Source organism: Urocampus carinirostris, chromosome 5, assembly GCF_059441175.1.
Source record: "Urocampus carinirostris isolate Australia breed hairy pipefish chromosome 5, RoL_Ucar_1.0, whole genome shotgun sequence".
Classification (NCBI taxonomy): Eukaryota; Metazoa; Chordata; class Actinopteri; order Syngnathiformes; family Syngnathidae; genus Urocampus; species Urocampus carinirostris.
In genome coordinates this window covers 17,081,043-17,098,401 of record NC_142353.1, presented here as the reverse complement: position 1 = coordinate 17,098,401, position 17,359 = coordinate 17,081,043, and the positions used below count along the sequence as shown (strand labels likewise).

Genomic DNA, 17,359 nt, shown 5'->3' with positions numbered 1-17,359 from the left:
TGACTGGCCACATTTGCATGAAAAAATATTATCTTAGTTTGCTGAAAGAGCTGGTGTGACAATAAAATCATTTACAAATATATCAAGTCAATCTTTTTGCATACATTATTGACACAAATAGTGTGATAAATAAAGTTTTGTATTGTGCAACCAACTAAATAAATCTACATAATAATAGTATTATGTAACTAATAATAAGTTTTTAGTGTAAAAGTTAATTTTAAAATCAACTGACGTTTGTATGCCCTGCAATCTTTCCAGTTGTACTTTTGGCAATTCATTAATATGTGAAAGTAGTTTAAGATTGCAGAGAGTTCAAGTGTTAATCATCATTTACAAAGTTTTACCGGGGCTTGAGTACCTAAAAAATATAATCTGTTTTACTCCAGTTTCAATTTAGTCAACCTAATACATTTTTTAGGATCGAGTTTAAGCTAAGCAAATGAGCTGTACCAAAGTTGTAACTTTTTTCTCGCTACCAACATCTTTTGGCTTGTGTTTTCATTGCAGCCTCAATCATCTCATTCATGATGCACGTGCAAGTACGTGCATTTCTTTGACACACTCGAATAAACTCTTCTTTTTCATCTTTCTTGGAGTTCGAGTTGGCGTTTGGAGTTTGCAGCACTCCTCCTACCTGCATTCCTCCTAAAAATGTGTTCTGCCATGAACAGCTTTGCTAAAAGTAAGGTGCAAGCATATAAGTGCAGGAGAAAATAAAACATAAGGGCTCTTTGAACTCTGTTGGGCATCGTTAACACATACTTAATGGAGGAAATATTGAATTCTTAAATTTTGAAGGAAACCTCATACTTTTAAAGTCAAGCATTTTTATTTTTATTTTAGTAAAAGGAAATATTTTTTTACCCAAAAAATTACAAGTTTTGGTTTTGATGAGAAGTTGTATAATACATTTTGCATCAATAAGTGTCTGCTCATTAGGTTCTATGAACCAACAAAGAACATCTCAATAAAAATTTGCCTTTATTAACGTTATTTATTTATTTTTTTCAAAATTAAATTAATCCCTTCGAGAATAGAAAATCACAATTAACAGAAACATCAGTTCATGTTTTTTGACGGGATGTCTGATTTTTTTTGCACAGTATTCTCCGAACATGACCATGAGCGTGTGAAGACGAGATCATCTGATGTCTGGTGGACCTGCGACTCCTTCTCCTCACCCTTGAAACCTAGACCCAAGATCAGGACAACGACCAGGCCTTTGTCCTAAAACCGAAACCCCGATGTTTTTCCCCATCAAACTCGCCCCGTTCCAAATACCCACTTGGCCACATTTCGACTGCTCTCCTGCGACTCTACCAAGGAACAATTCAAACCCGTTGAGGGAAACCCGAGTACTTTTGAGCGTGGACCTTCATGCGCCAACAGAAGAGATGGCCAGCATTCTATTTATTGGAAAATTTAAAGGCAATCCAAATGATTTACTCTTCTGTACAGGGTTGCCAACACGGACTTTTTATTTTTCCTAACAAATATGTCTCACGGGAGATTTCAGTACTCATAACCTTAATCCGATTTCAGTACTCATTACCTTAATCCACGTTTGTCTTTGTCCTCCACTCACACTGTGTACGCAGCTTTCTAAGTGTGCTTTTCCATTCTGAAATCAAAAAAGAAACCGACGTTTTAGATCGGGGATGTCAAACTCAGTTTGCCTCTGGGGCCGGATCCAGACTTTCTGTTCTGAGGGTGACCGGATCAGTCAAAGAATGTCAGGTTTTTAAAAATTGTTTCCAGTATTATGGTTTGTCATTAAGCCTACATTAGTACCGCCCCCTAAATATTAAAATAACGGATGACAAAGGATCTTTTCTTTACACGTTTATTCATTAACGATCTGGAAAATAGATCTTCATGTTTGGCATTGAATGTGATAACTGCTTCATCTTAACAGTTTAGTGAATGCAGTTTTACACCTGAACCAATTTGTCACGCTATAGAAACACAACACTGCCCTCTCGTGGCTGGAAAGAACATTTGGTTTACATTACTTACTTATATTATAATTACAAGTGACAATAAAAAAATATTAAAATCACGAAAGACAAAGTATCTTTTTGAAACACAACACATTTATTCATAAACAATGGGGAAAAATATTTTCATGTTTGGCATTGAATGTGATAACGGCTTTATCTTAACAGTTGAGTGAATGCGGTTTTACACCTGAACCAATTCACAATGCTTTAAAAACGCAACACTGCCCTCTAGTGGCCGGAAAAAACCATTTGGTTTGCATTACTTACCCTTTATGTTATAATCACAGATGACAAATATTTTTTTTCTAAACACAACTCATTTATTTACAAACAAAAGGGAAAAAAAGGATTTTCATGTGTGGCATTGAATGTGTTAAATAGTTAATCTCAACAGTAGAGTGGATGCAGTTTTACACCTGAACCAACTCACCACTTTTGATAGAGATGCCTACTCTTTTTGACATACTACATTTATGGCGGCTTGGATCCGGCCCGCGAGACATACGTTTGACATGCCTTTTTATTTTTTTATTCTTTTTTTATAGCTCGGATCAAATATTGACTTTGGTTCAATAAGTAAATATTTTGTTAAGAATGTCCCCTGTTGTGTGTTTCCCTGAACTTTGATGCCAAATAATCCTCAACATTCACTGCAAGTTGCTTCATCATGTCTGAAATTGAAAACGTGCTTTTTGTGTTTTGACGATTCTAAGAAAAGGCATTTCCCTCCGGTCAAACTGTGACGTCAGCGTGGACTAAACGATTGGTTGGTACAAAGACCGGGATTGGTTTTGGAATCCATGTTTTTGGATGCTTTATTTACGGTGTACAAAAGGTCCACGTGCCTGTGAAAATCCCCCCTGCCGCGTTCTGAAACTGCAAAGTGTACAGCCCACAAATGTAGCTCTCTGTCTTGTACGTGTATTCGACATCTTGATGCATATTATTTCATGTCAATTCTGATTGCTATCGGGAGACACGGGCCGGCGATAGCCACGACGATGCAATGTGACAAATTGATCAAATTTTGACCTTTTTTTGTGGTTCTTTTGTAAGTATGAAGCCGAAGGTGCGGGTAAAAGATAACACATTTGTAAATCGGACCGTGTTTCGGTGGCAGTACGTGGAACTCCATTTGTGATGTGCTCGCTTCTTTTTTTAATATTGTATTCAGTTTTTGTAAATATGCAGAGAAGTATTTCATGGTTTTGAATATGCTGTTATAAAGCTTCTCTCCCCTCGACAGATTGTCTTTTCGTTTGTGACTAGAGCGGGGCAAAGGAACCTGATGCCAGATTATCCCTCCACGCTGGTGGGTGGGTGGATCCCTTAACCACTAGGGCGGTAGGGGCACCATTTCCTGTGGTGGGTATTGGGCAAGTACAGCCCGGTGGTGCCCATCCCTCTCCAGGCCAACAAATGTTTCCACCCGGTCTCAAAGCAAGTAAACGTAATCACTAATATGGCCATTTCTTTAACAAGGAAACTGTTTTTCTTACTGGTAAGTGCCTCTTAGGTCATGGGATCCAGTCTTCCTGTGCAGAGTTTGCATGTTCTCTCCGTGCTTGCGTGGGTATCTCCAGGCACTCTGTTTTTTCCCACATTAAAAAACATGCACGTCAGGTTAATTGGTTGCTTAAATCTTTCCCTGTTGTGAAAAAGGGAGTTAGTGATTTGTGCCTGTGTGCCCTACGACTGGCTGGCAACCAGTTGAGGGTGTCCCCTGCCCACTGCCTGAAAATAGCTGGGATGGGCTCCAGCACCCCCGCAACCCTACCGAGGATAAGCGGTGGATAATGGATGGATGGATAAGTGCCTCTTTGTCAGGAGAGGATATGAATTGGGAAGCATTATCTAAAATTCTGCTAAGAAGTAGTTGAGGATGAACAACTCCTTTGAACGTACAATAAATTATTAATTGGTTCTTCATTATTTTCTCTTTTTCATATTTGACTCACTATTCAGTCTTTAATGTAGCCAAAGTTTATTTTTCTTCAAGTGTTGTCTTAGTTAAATCTAAATATTTTGAGTTACTGTTAATTCGACTTTTATTTAAGTCTTGGGAACTGGAGTTAAAAAAGGTTTTAAGCTTCAGAGTTAACCTTTTGAACATATCCAGGTACACAGCACATGTTTGACCGAAAGAAACAGACCACAGAAGAAAAAAAAACATACAAATACAATACACAAGGTACACCCAGCACCTCCTGCTGGTCATAGATGAAATGTCTTTATCCGAAATGGGCCCTTTCCTACGTGCTGTCAAAGTTAAATAGTTTAAAGCTTCTCTTACTCTGGGGTTAAACAGCATTAACTCAGTGATAAAGCTGTTTTAACGCTCAAGGTAAACTGTATAGTATAAGTAACGCAGTTTTAAAGCCCCGGTGTGTAATATTTGACCACTAGATGGCACTATGTTGTCTGGAAGGAGCAAGGACCAGTGATAGCATGGCACCATGACAACAAACATGGCGCCTCCTTAAGCAGGAATTTCACAATGTAAAAGAAATACAAACTTCTCGACCTATGATTTTGCTATAATAGTTCATGTATTTTTGCCTCTAGATGTTGCTTTATTGTGTGCTGCAACCGCAAAAGAGTGCTAAAAATATCAGAGAATTATACAAACTACAGCGACTCACTGTGACCAAAACGCACCATTTTACTTCTCATTTTTTTGGCCCAACCGTTTGAGGTTTTTGGGTACCTGTACAGCAAGATGTCGGACAAATATGTCAGTTACTTTTAGGTGAAGCACATTTTTTCAACCTTCTTATTTATTTTAAAATGCACATTAATATGATTGTTCATGTGTTTTTGCTTGTATATAAAATCAATGTAGTTTTTTTAATGAGTGAAACTTATTTTTACTCCTGTTATGTGCTAAATAATACTTACTTAGTTTCAACTCTAATCTTTTACTGTTAAATCAGGGGGAAATGGTACATTGAGTCAAATAAGTCACGTGTGTGAGTAAATTATTGTCTACCAGAAAACTTCCGGACAGGTTTTGATTGCTTTGGCAAGGTTTGTATTATTTTGTACCATTTTGAATCAGGTTGGAAGTAACAAGTCACATTTGCTCCGTTACATTTACTTGAGTAAGTTTCGAGAAATGTTGCATTTCTAGGAGTACTTTTAAATCACTCTACTTTTTGCTTTTAACTGAGTAGATTTGCGAAGAAGAAACTGTACTCTTACTCCGCTACATTAGGCGTCATTGAACCCGTTACTTCTCAACGCAACTGTCTCAGTAGCGGACCATGCATTAGTGATGTGTCGTGCGCGAAAGAACCGGCCTAATTAGCACAGTATATTATTTGTTGTTGCACTGAATGGTCAGTATTTTTTACATAACATTTCTAATAACATCTTGTGTGTTTTTCAGAGATTCTGAGATGCTTGAAGCTGACATTAAAGTTGCTTCGTAGAAACGAAAGTTCAAAGTTTAAATGAGTTGCACGACACAGCGACATCTTGTGGTAGAGTGAAAAATATTCGTGCTGCTGTAATTTAGTTGTTATAGTAATAGAAGTTTTTTAAATGATTCACTCATTTTGTGCATAATGTTAACATAGTATTATTGGTAATATACAGTTTAAGGAGACCCCCCAAAACTTATTTATTTATATTTTTCTCCTATCTTTTTCTTCATTCTTCACTTTTTTCCTCACAGTCACAGACACAAATATTCTATATAAGTTCATGAGCTAGCTTGTTGTTCTGCCTGCAGAGCCTGTTCAAAAAGTACTGGGGCTACTTGTGCTTGATTTATTTATACTGTTCTTCTTTTATTGTTTCATAAAGTACTTGAATTTACCTTGATTATCTTAATCTATTTTTAAATTAAATTTATTGTCAATAGGATGGACTTTGATGATTCGATGATCTGATTTAATGGTTGTTTAAAATAAACGGCATTAGTGGCATTAACTCAGGAGGTAGAGCGCTCGTCTTAGGATCAAGAGGTCACAGGTTTGATTCCTTGGCTCCTCTGTGTTATATATCGAGGTGTCCTTGGGCAAGACACTGAATCCCTAATGCCCTATTTGACTACTCTTTCCACCTCTGATTTGACTACATTGAACACTTGGCAAGATGAATCCTAAATGATGGGCTTTGTGTCACAGTTGTCCATTGCCCTCACTTGGCCCCGCCCGTTTGGCGCCAGCTGCGGCTCGTTGCCTTAAACTCAGTGCTCTCATTCACTCCTTGTCAGTCCGTCAACGAACCTCTGCACTTGCATGACTTTTGTTTTGACTTTGTTTGTCCGGTATACTGCTCGTGTATCCAGTATCCGGTATCGATCCCGCCTGTCTCGTCCTGCCCAGTATCTTGTTCCAGTGTCCAGCATCGACCTCGTCTGTCTCGTCCTGTCTTGCTCCCATCTCCAGTATCCGATATCAATCCCGTCTGTCTCCTCCTGTCCGGTATCTTGCTCCAGTATCGAATATCGATCTTGTCTGTCTCCTTCTGCCCGGTATCTCGCTCCAGTCTCCAGTATCCGGTATCGACCCCGATTGTCTCATCGTGTCCCGTTTCTTGCTCCAGTCTCCGATATCGATCCCGCCTTTCTCGTCCTCTCCGGTATCTTGCTCCAGTCTCCGGTATCCAGTATCAATCCCGTCGGTCTCGTCCTGTCCGGTATCTTGCTCCAGTCTTTGGTATCCGGTATCGACCTTGTTTGTCTCATCCTGTCCGGTATCTTGCTCCAGTATCCGGTATCTACCCGTGTGCCTTGTATCGATCCCATCTGTTCTGTCCGGCCTGGATCTCGTCTGCCTCTGACTTCTCTGTCTCACTTCTTCCGCCCAGCGATCGCCGCATCCCTGGCGTTTGTGTTCACGCGTATGACTGCCCTTTTCCCCTAAAATAAAGCTTGTGTGAAAATGTTACACGCCTGGGTCCCTGTGCGGGTATTGACTCTTTGAACAAAACAGGAATGTGATTTGCATTTTTTTCAAGCCTTTAATCAATTGACGTAATCACATTTGAGACAGGAGCATGTAAGGAAAGACTCACCCATGTTTTTCAACATAAAATTCTCATAACAAAATTGGAGTTATTTGAAATAATTCATCAAACTTGGGAAATGTATAAAGGGAGTAGGATTTATTTCCTCCGTCACTTTACCAGTCGTCTTCTGGACACAAATCTGAAAAAGAAAGATGAAGCCTTTAAAATAGTGTCACTATTAGAATGGAAGAACGGGAGCATATTTCATACCCGTGCTGTTTCCAAAGTGCAAGCCTTGGGTGAACTGAAGGCAAGCAGCCTGTTTCTTGAAAACCTCCAATTTGGCATCATCTAAAGTTCCTGATTTAGCTATTGAGGACGCAGACATCGTTTCAATTTTGGATCAACTTACAGGACTGAAAAAGGCGCATGCGGACTCACTTAGGAGTGCAAAGAAGCGGCCGCTTAGAGGTTCTGAATCAGGGATGTTCAAAGTCATGGTGTCAACCAAGAGGAGGCAGTCCGAACATGTCTTCAGGTATACCTCGTTGTGTATTTCCTCAGGCGTCATGTAGTGAGCTAGAATGAGGAAAGATGTGTGGTTAGGTATTAGTGGCGTGCAGGCTGGGGAGGCAAGGTGAGGCTCTGCCTCACCTGTCATCATGTAAGTATAAAATCTAAAATACCATATTTTACATCTATAGTGTACACCCTAAATTGGCCAGAAATCTGAAAGTGCGCCTTTCATAACGCAGAATACGGTGGAGAGCAGCAAATTAAGCGATCGCAACCACTAGGGGGCCCCCAAGAGTGTTTACCCTTTTTGCCACCAACACAAGTCAAGTCAAGTCACATTTATTTACATAGGCTTTAATCGCCAAAATGTGACTGCTCAGGATTACAATTACACCATTGCCTGATCTTAAACCAACAACACTGTCCACATTGTCACTTTGTGAGTCCACTCAAAAATACTTCTACAGAAATACAATAAAAATACTGCACAATAACTACAACACTAAATATCAAATATAGTACTTAAAAACAGGGAACTCATATATTATTTTACTTTCATTCTGAAAATAAAAACATAGTATAGGATGACTACAAAAATACTACTACAGTATTACTATGCGGAAATACTACAAAAAATAGGAAAATACTACTGCTTTGGAAATACATCAATTATATTTTTAATGAAATGCTAAAAGAATACCAATACATAATACTATGATATAAAAACTACTAGAGAAACATAACTAAGAAAATACTACTACAATAGGATTACAATAGGAATACTGCAAATTACACCTATAGCGATGCTACCAAAAAAATCTCCTATGGAAATATCATAAAAATAAAACTGCAATAACACTGTTCTACAAAAAACTACAGTAATACTACAGATATACAATAAACATTATAAAATGGAAATACTACAAAATACAACAGAGATACTACAAAAATACTATAATTATAAAACAACGGTAATAATGCTACCAATTTACTACTGATATGCAACAACAAAAATCAACTTTCAAAAATACAACAGAAGTACTACAGATATACAAAAAAAATACTAGTATAGAAATACTAAATCAAAATTACTTTTGAAATGCTACAAAATTAGTGCAAATATATAACTACAGTAACACTACAAAAAACTGCAGAACTACAATAAAAATCCGACTTCAGAAATACTAAAAAAGAAACTACAACAATACTTCAAAACTAAATAACAAATGAAGTGCTTAAAACAAGGACCCAATATACTATTTTGCTCTAATTGTGGCCGTTTCAAAACCAATTTGATGAAACTTATCTATTTAAAAGAAGTATAACATGTCACATGCGGCCCCTGACTCCGAATAGTTGCACATCCCTGGACTAGAACAGGGAATAAGTTCTAGTAGGTATGCAAATGATCAGGTAATAAAGGGCCCATGAAGGCTGGGGCCAGTCCTGGATAAGAGCAATGATTGCCTGCATGTTGGGTTCGGACCAGGGGGATGGTGTGATGGTGGCCTAAGACATTTCATGATCAAGGGCTGTACAAATAAATGTGACCTGAATTGTCTATGTAGATTCCGGGGCATGCTTTGCAAATGTTTAATTCTGTTTATTTATATATTTTTATATGCTTACTTTTTTTAACATGGTTTTATTTGTTTTTGTGTCTTATTTATTGCATGTTTGCACGCAGGGTGACAGGAAGTAATTTCGTCTGTGCATTATATTTAGGGTATACAGTAGCATATATATGTCGTGATTGCCAATTTGGAGCACCTGCGGCGGCTTGATTTGCGCCAACAGCCCTGACAGCTAATGGGTGGACACTCCCTTTTTAACACCCGGCTTACTCTTGGTGGCTGTCAGATTGTTGCGAACTGTTGCCTTCTGCTCAGTTAGCCTTCTCGTCCGACTCCGTTTTTCTTGCCCGATCTTTGTTACCGACCCGTTTCCGGACCTGACTTTGCCCGTTCTGCCTGCCTGTTACCTGACCTGTTTTGCCCCTTTACCTGCCTACCTCCTGCTAACGACCTCGCTTACAAACTCGACACTGCCTTTAATCTCCGGCCCCGGCCAACGACTTGCCATTCCCGCCTGTCTCCGTTCCTCCTCGTCCGACACGGAAGTGTCACTCCCGCCTCGCTCGCTCCTGTTGTCCGTCAGCCCTCGGATCAAGCAAGCAAGTTTAACTCTCTCCCTCTTCCAAATAAAAACTGAGAAAACGAGCGCTATTGAGTCCTGTGTCTGTTTCTGGTCTGTGACAATATAGATTGCAGCCGGGTCATGCTGGAAGAGGGATTACCTCATGTGCCGTCCCTTCTCAAGGTTTCTTCATTTTCCTCTTGCAGAGGTTTTTGAGTTTTTCCTTGCCCTCATGTAAGTTTTAGATCAGTGTAATAGTAGTCTGTAGTTTGCAATAGTTGCCACGGTTGCCATGGCACCCAATTGGCCCCGCCTGTGTGGCGCCAGCTGCGGCTTATTGACAGATTGGCTTTCCGTCTTTTTAAGCTCAGTGTGTCATGATTACCCAAGTGGAGTCACCTGGGGTAATCATGTGGCGCGCTGGAATGTGCTTCCTGATTGGTCAATGCTCCCCTTTTAAACGCGTTACGCGGAGAACTCCTTGTCGGAGGATTCACATCTGTACCCCGTATGACGCTCCCGATTACCTGTGCCTTGTTTACCTGATTCTGCCTGCCTGCCTGCCTGCCTCCGATCCGACCTGCTTCCGTCCCAAGCTACGATCTTCTCTTCAGTCCCGGTAAACTCAACCTGCTTCCGTCCACGCTACGATTGGCTACGTCGTCCGAAGTTGTCTTCACGACGTTGCTGCTGAGTTCGACGGTCATCGTGTTTCCCGCTAACCCTTACTCTTTCCCCAAATAAAAGACTTGTAACGAACGCTCTGGGGTCCCCTGCTCTGTTCTGGTAATCCCCGTGACAGAATCCTCCGACCAGAATGGACCCCGCGTTCGTACATTTGCCCCCTGACCACTATCAAAGCCTGAATCAGCAGCGCAATTCACCTTCAGAATGCGCAGTTCGGCAAGTCCTTTCCGACATGTCGAAATTGGCTGAGGCACCTCCGGCTGTATGACTGCGCAATGACTCCCATGCCTGCCTGTTCGACTCCCATGCCTGCCTGTTCGACTCCCATGCCTGCCTGTTCGACTCCCATGCCTGCCTGTACGACTCCCATGCCTGCCTGTTTGACTCCCAAGCCTGCCTGTTTGACTCCCAAGCCTGCCTGTTCGACTCCCAAGCCTGCCTGTTCGACTCCCATGCCTGCCTGTTCGACTCCCATGCCTGCCTGTTCGACTCCCATGCCTGCCTGTTCGACTCCCATGCCTGCCTGTTCGACTCCCATGCCTGCCCTGAGTCTGCCTGTACTGATTTTGTCCCGTCTTTCCTCTCCTGTCTTGTCTGTTCCCTTTCCGCTCCCCGGAGTCCGACTCTTCTGAATCCGACCCCCCTGAGTCTGGACTCTTTTGAATCCGACCCCCCTGAGTCTGGACTCTTCTGAATCCGACCCCCCTGAGTCTGGACTCTTCTGAATCCGACCCCCCTGAGTCTGGACTCTTCTGATTCTGCCTGTCCTGTCTGATTCTGCCTGTGTTTCCCTGTGACGTGTCTTGGGTTAAATTTATTTTTATTTTTTTTCCTGGGGAACTTCTGGAGCCGTTCCTTGAGGGGGGGGTTCTGTCATGATTACCCAAGTGGAGTCACCTGGGGTAATCATGTGGCGCGCTGGAATGTGCTTCCTGATTGGTCAATGCTCCCCTTTTAAACGCGTTACGCGGAGAACTCCTTGTCGGAGGATTCACATCTGTACCCCGTATGACGCTCCCGATTACCTGTGCCTTGTTTACCTGATTCTGCCTGCCTGCCTGCCTGCCTCCGATCCGACCTGCTTCCGTCCCAAGCTACGATCTTCTCTTCAGTCCCGGTAAACTCAACCTGCTTCCGTCCACGCTACGATTGGCTACGTCGTCCGAAGTTGTCTTCACGACGTTGCTGCTGAGTTCGACGGTCATCGTGTTTCCCGCTAACCCTTACTCTTTCCCCAAATAAAAGACTTGTAACGAACGCTCTGGGGTCCCCTGCTCTGTTCTGGTAATCCCCGTGACACAGTGCTCTCGTTCTTCCTTTCTCAGTCCGTCAACGAACCTCTGCCCCACAAGACGTGGGTTTTGGCCCGGTCCTGTTTCCTGTTGGTATTCCCTGTCCGGTATTGTTCCCGTTCATTTTTGTCCTGTTTAATATCAGTTTCCAGTTACGTTCCCGTCTATTTTTGTCTTGTTTATTATTCCCTCCAGTTTCGCTCCCTTCTAGTTAGTCCTGTTTATTTCGATATCGTGTTTCAGTATCAATCCAGTCTGTCCGTCCTGTCCGGTATCGACCTCATCCGTCCGATATCAACTCGGGCAATTGGTATCGATCTCTTCGGCCTCTGGCTTTCTATCATTTCACGACAGACTGCTGCCTAACGTGCATGACTCCCCATTTCCCTTAAAATAAAAGGCTTGTGTGAGAACATCACGCGTTTGGGCCCTGATCGTGTTCTGGTTCATGACAATAGTCTGTGTTCTGTGCATCTCTTTGAGACTCCTTGTGATTAAGAGATATACAAATAAACAGGACTTGACTTGACTAGCATATTCGACAGTAAATTTAACGATGACAAGCCAGGAGATGGCAACGGCGAGTCAAAAAGATCCAAATCCCACACATCTTCTTTAAGGTAAGACAATCATTTTTTTATGCTTCAGCTTATATATTGCTCGGCCAATCAAATGATAAATGAGATGGAGGTTTCATCACCAGACACTAACCTAAGAGCACGTCACTGCATAATACACCCGCACATGCTGTACTGCAACTGTTGCTAAATCAGATTGTACTCACATTTTACTGTTGAAGAGATGTTTGTGAAAGAGGAGGTAACATTATCAGAAGAGCAATTTCCATTTCTAGAAAAAACATACGGTTAATAGTGTTATTCTCATTCAATCTGACCTTATGCTTGTCAAAAGAACTTACATTTTGTCCCTCCAGGTCATTATAAAGTTGTCGCTGTCGGGTACAGGTAAAAGTTCAATCCAGGAACTGCTAACTGTTTGAAGCTCTTCCAAGAAATCCATATTGTCCGACGTTGCGACATTAAATATCCATTTTCCGGAAATCTACGGAGACAGATTTGACTTTTGTTGGTTAACATGACCTCAAAGGTGATATTGCGTACAACGTACCAAGCTGCGATTGTCCAGAGGTATTACAAGCTCATCGCAATTTAAATCGGACGAGAAGGTCAGGCAGGAAAAGGACAGCAGACCCAAAATATAGCAAAGAAACATGGCGATGACGACCGGACGCGAAGCTGGGGACAGAAAAACTGTCAATGGGTTTGAATGTGACGGAGGAGAGAGAGCTTTGAGTGAACAAACATGATTGGATGTCACCATGACTCTTGTTAAATCTTGATACGGGCCTTTTTGAAATCTAGCGCAAAGGGCAGTTTGATTACAGTGCAGAACAGGACGTTTTCTGTGGGTGTTTTCCTAGATTAATGATTAGAATTTGCATCATTGTGGTAAGGAACACACTTGATACAGAGCCGATTACAATGGCTCCCTATTCATTTGGGGCAACTTTTCCCAGCATGACACTAGGTTGGAAATGGAAACATTGGTTAGCTCAACAAATAGGTAATGGGAATTCCTGCTCTTTTTAGTGAACCTGCTCTTCTGGCTCGGCTCCCTAAAGAGAGAGACGTTCATTTTGGCTCCCAAATATGTTAATTGATATACTGCAGATAATAATGCAGGGGTGGGGAACAAGTTTGACACAAAGAGCCGACATTTTTAACTGTGAGAGTCAAAGAGCCGCACCACGCACTGACCTGCCATGACAGACAGACACACACAATTAAAAACATATTATTTCCCATAACACACTCCTCTCCTTTTAATCCAACAAGTATTGTTCTTGTGCTGATTTCAAGGAAAGTGTCCACCCTCAATACACACAAATAAAACTAAACATAAAAAGCACAAAAAGCTTTCGATGGGGTGAAATGGAGCTTCTTACATCAATCACTTATAGCTTTTGGCTTCCCTCAAATATTTGTTGAATGGGTGAAAATAATCTATAAAAATCCTAAATCTCGTCTTAGAGTAAATGGTCACTGTTCAGATTTCTTTGATATCAAAAGAGGAGTCTGGCAAGGGGATTGTTTAAGCCCACTCTTGTTTGCAATAAGCATAGAACCACTCGCAGAATCAATTAGACAAAATGAGCAAATAAGGGGGATATTTGATGAAGGAGGAACAGAACATAAAATATCATTATTTGTAGACGACCTGTTGGTAATGCTGAAGGAACCTTCGTTATCAATACCACCACTGTTGGAGAGCCTTAAAATATATGGAGAAGTAGCTGGGTATTCAAATAATGAGAGCAAATCAATAGCAATGATGATATCAGGAAAATGTCCAACAGAGGTGATTGAAAGATTTGATTTTAAATGGACAAATAAAGGGTTTAAATATTTGGGGGTGACCATTACACCACATTCCACACAGCTGTTTGATGCAAATTATGGAATGTTGATAAAAGAAATAAGGAAAGATTTGGAAAAATGGGAAATTTTGCCCTTAAGTCTTATCGGAAGGATAGAAACAATTAGAATGAACATATTACCAAGACTATTATTTCTGTTTCAATCCCTTCCAATTCTGATTCCGGCATCCACATTTAAAATGTTAAATAAATTGATAACAAAATTCCTTTGGCAAAACAAGAAACCTAGAATAAAATACAAAACCCTGTTAGCTCCTAAAGAAAAAGGGGGCCTAGACCTACCCAATATTAAATATTACTATTGGGCGGCTCAAATTAAAGCACTCATCTTGTGGATTACTACAGACAAAGATACGATATGGGTGGACATGGAGCAGCGATCTTGTCCAAATATGCCTGTGGAATCGTTACCATACATATCAGTCACGAGGTGGAAGAAACTAAAAACCCAGAATGAATGGATTAAAGGAACTATTAAAACTTGGTCAACAATACAAAAAAAATTAAAAATATCAAGATCTGTGAATAGGGCTACCAAAATAGCGAAAAACCCAGACTTTAAACCTGGGGTTATGGAGGTAGGGTTTCAAAAATGGGCCCAAAAAGGACTGATGTTGATTACCCAAGTATTGGAAGCACAGGCAATGAAATCATTCGAACAACTCCAACAAGAATTTGACCTACCCAGAAATGATTTTTACAAATATTTGCAACTAAGGCATTACCTCCAGAAACACGAGGAATGGGGGAAAATATGTAAGGAGCCAACTAAGGTAGAGGAATTATTAATATCATATACAAAAGGACAATCATTAAAGGGGGCTATATCAAAACTATATAAAGCCCTGAGAATGGATCTCAGTAATGAGGACATGGCAGTTAAGGAAAAATGGGAACAAGAAACTAATGTAGCGATAAAAGACAACGAATGGGAAAAAACATTGAAAGAGGGACACAAAATAACCAACAGCCCGACATGGAGGGAGTTTGAATGGAAAGTAAAAATGCGATTCTTCTATACACCCTCTATCACTTCAAAATATAAAAATACCTCAAATCTATGTTGGCGTAACTGTGGGGGGGTCGGAGACTTTACGCATATTTTCTGGAATTGCCCTGTAATATTACATTTTTGGAGAAGTATCCAGAGAGAAATAAAATTAATTACTGGCTGGGAGTTGCGGTTGGACCCAAAGGCTTACATAATAGGAATTTTGCCAGAAGAATTACTATCTGGTCAACAGAAATATATACTAAGGGTAATGCTTCTGGTAGCAAAGAAAATGATCACAGTGTCCTGGCTGAAACCACAACCTCCTGACATAAAACAATGGAGAGACAAATTAAAGCAAATGTACATTATGGAAAAAATCACTGCAAGACTTCAACTGAAACTTGACCAATTCGAGAAAAGATGGAAGCCTATCACACAAATTTTACTTGATGTCTAATCACCTCCCCCTATTTATTTATTTATTTATTATGTTTTTGTTTTTTTTTTGGGGTGTATATTTTAATTTATTATTTTTTTATATATTTCTTTTTGTATGGATGTATTGTATGAACATTTATTCTTCTTTTCTATTAATAGTATTTTTTCTTCTTTATTGTTCCTTCTGTTATTTATGAGTGTGTCAAGTGTATATATTTTGTGTTGATGTAAGATGGTGGAATCAAACCTCTGTCAAAATTGGTGTGAGAAATAAAAAGTTAAAAAAAAAAAAAAAAAACTAAACATAAAACAAGGCAAAGAGCCACGGTATATAGAAAATATGATGAGGCAAAGAGCCGCATTCTTATTGGCCAAGAGCCACATGCGGCTCTAGAGCCACGTGTTCGCCATCCCTGTAATAATGTAACGTGGACCTATTCATTACATTTTAAAAATTTATTACACTACTATATTACAATAGCCTTTATCTTTTTCATTCAACTGTGAATTTTTCCCTCTTTTATACCAAGCAGATTTAAAGTAAAGCAACACAGAATCCTTAAAAAACACAGGCGACAACCAATTGTACATTACAAGCTGTCACGGTTGCCATAGCCCTCACTTGGGCCCACCTGTTCGTTGCCTGATTGTCTTCCCTCCTATTTAAACTCAGTGCTCTCATTCTCTCCTTGTAGGTCCGTCAACAAACCTCTGATCTTGCAAGACTTGTATTTTGACTTGACCGTCCGACCCGTCCTGTCCGGCATCTTGCTCCAGTATTTGGTATTGATTCTGTCTGTCCTGCCCTGTCCGTTATCTTGCTCGTGTATCCGGTATTCGTCTCGTCTGTCTTGTCCTGTCCGGTATCTGCTCGTGTATCCTGTGTCCTGTTTCTGGTATCGAGCACATCTGTCCTGTCCCATCCAGTATCCTGCTCGTGTAAACAGTATCCGGTATCGATCCCGTCTGTCCCGCCCTGTCCGGTATCTGCTCGTTTAGCCTGTATCTGGTATCGATCCCGTCTGTCCTTGTCCCGTTTCGATCTCTTCTGCCACACCATCGCCGAATCGCTGGCGTTTGTATTCCGGCTCATGACTGACCCTGTATCGCAAAATAAAGCCTGTGTGAAAACGTTATGCGTCTGGGTCGACACATCTGCATTAACTTTTCAGTGCGACAACAAAAAAACTATGAAATACTCATCTCACCTCTTTTCATCTCATTAGCTGTACCGCTTATTCTTATTAGGGTCGCGGGGGGGCTGGAGCCCATCCCAGCCATCTCTGGGCAGTGGGCAGGGGACACCCTTGACTGGTTGCCAGCCAAACGCAGGGCACACAGGAACAGACAACTCACTCGCTCAGTCACACCTAGTGACAATTTGGACCGGCCAATCCACCTGAAATGCATGTCTTTGGAATGTGGGAGGAAACCGGAGTGCCCGGAGGAAACCCACGCAAGCACGGGGAGAACATACAAACTCCGCACAGTAAGGCCGGTAGCTGGATTTGAACCCACGCAGGAGGTTCCCAAAACCTCAGAACTGCGCACTAAAAAATAACTTTGGCACAGTCAAATTGTGATTTGGAAAATAATTTGGTTGCATGTATTGCAGAGGCTGATAGGAAATGACGATATGATTTCAGGACACTACGTTTTTACTTCAGATAATATTTGATTGAAAAACATGCGGACATAATGAAAAACTGCCTTTACCTTTCTTCAGGCTGGGGTCGGTAACCTAAAACATTAAAAGAGCCACATTTGACCATTTTTGTTTATTGCTATTTGTCAAAACTTGTTTTTTATTGTTTTCTATCATAATATATTCTGTTGGAAGTTAAAAATATGCTTTTCAAAAATCTAATTTATCGATTAA

At 40.8% G+C, this 17,359-nt stretch overlaps 2 protein-coding genes across 2 annotated transcripts in view; one reads left to right on the top strand and one right to left on the bottom strand.

Moving 5' to 3' along the window:
• LOC148365625 (single-stranded DNA-binding protein 2) overlaps positions 1-3,246 on the top strand; it is a 109,303-nt gene extending 106,057 nt beyond the window's left edge. The window contains exon 17 of the mRNA XM_088336018.1: positions 1,107-3,246. Within this exon, the coding sequence (XP_088192144.1) occupies positions 1,107-1,136 (30 nt within the window). The 3' untranslated portion in view covers positions 1,137-3,246. The remainder of the gene's footprint in view (positions 1-1,106) is intronic.
• Positions 3,247-6,951: 3,705 nt separating this feature from the next.
• Positions 6,952-12,926, bottom strand: LOC148365624 (uncharacterized). Its single transcript, XM_088336017.1, has 6 exons — positions 12,719-12,926; positions 12,510-12,652; positions 12,375-12,439; positions 7,401-7,538; positions 7,230-7,328; positions 6,952-7,158 (listed from the first exon to the last, which is right to left on the bottom strand). The coding sequence occupies exons 1-6, from the start codon at positions 12,821-12,823 to the stop codon at positions 7,133-7,135; spliced, it is 576 nt and encodes a 191-aa protein (XP_088192143.1). The 5' UTR covers positions 12,824-12,926; the 3' UTR covers positions 6,952-7,132.
• Between the last annotated feature and the right edge of the window lie 4,433 nt (positions 12,927-17,359).

What these genes read in the sequence shown, in the direction of transcription:
- LOC148365624 (XM_088336017.1), bottom strand. Translation starts at nt 12,823, where the DNA reads ATGTTTCTTTGCTATATTTTGGGTCTGCTGTCCTTTTCCTGCCTGACC. An exon ending in CTCTGGACAATCGCAGCTTG is followed by an intron (nt 12,653 to 12,718) that starts GTACGTTGTACG and finishes CTGTCTCCGTAG; the next exon opens with ATTTCCGGAAAATGGATATT. An exon ending in CCGCTTCTTTGCACTCCTAA is followed by an intron (nt 7,329 to 7,400) that starts GTGAGTCCGCAT and finishes CGTCCTCAATAG; the next exon opens with CTAAATCAGGAACTTTAGAT.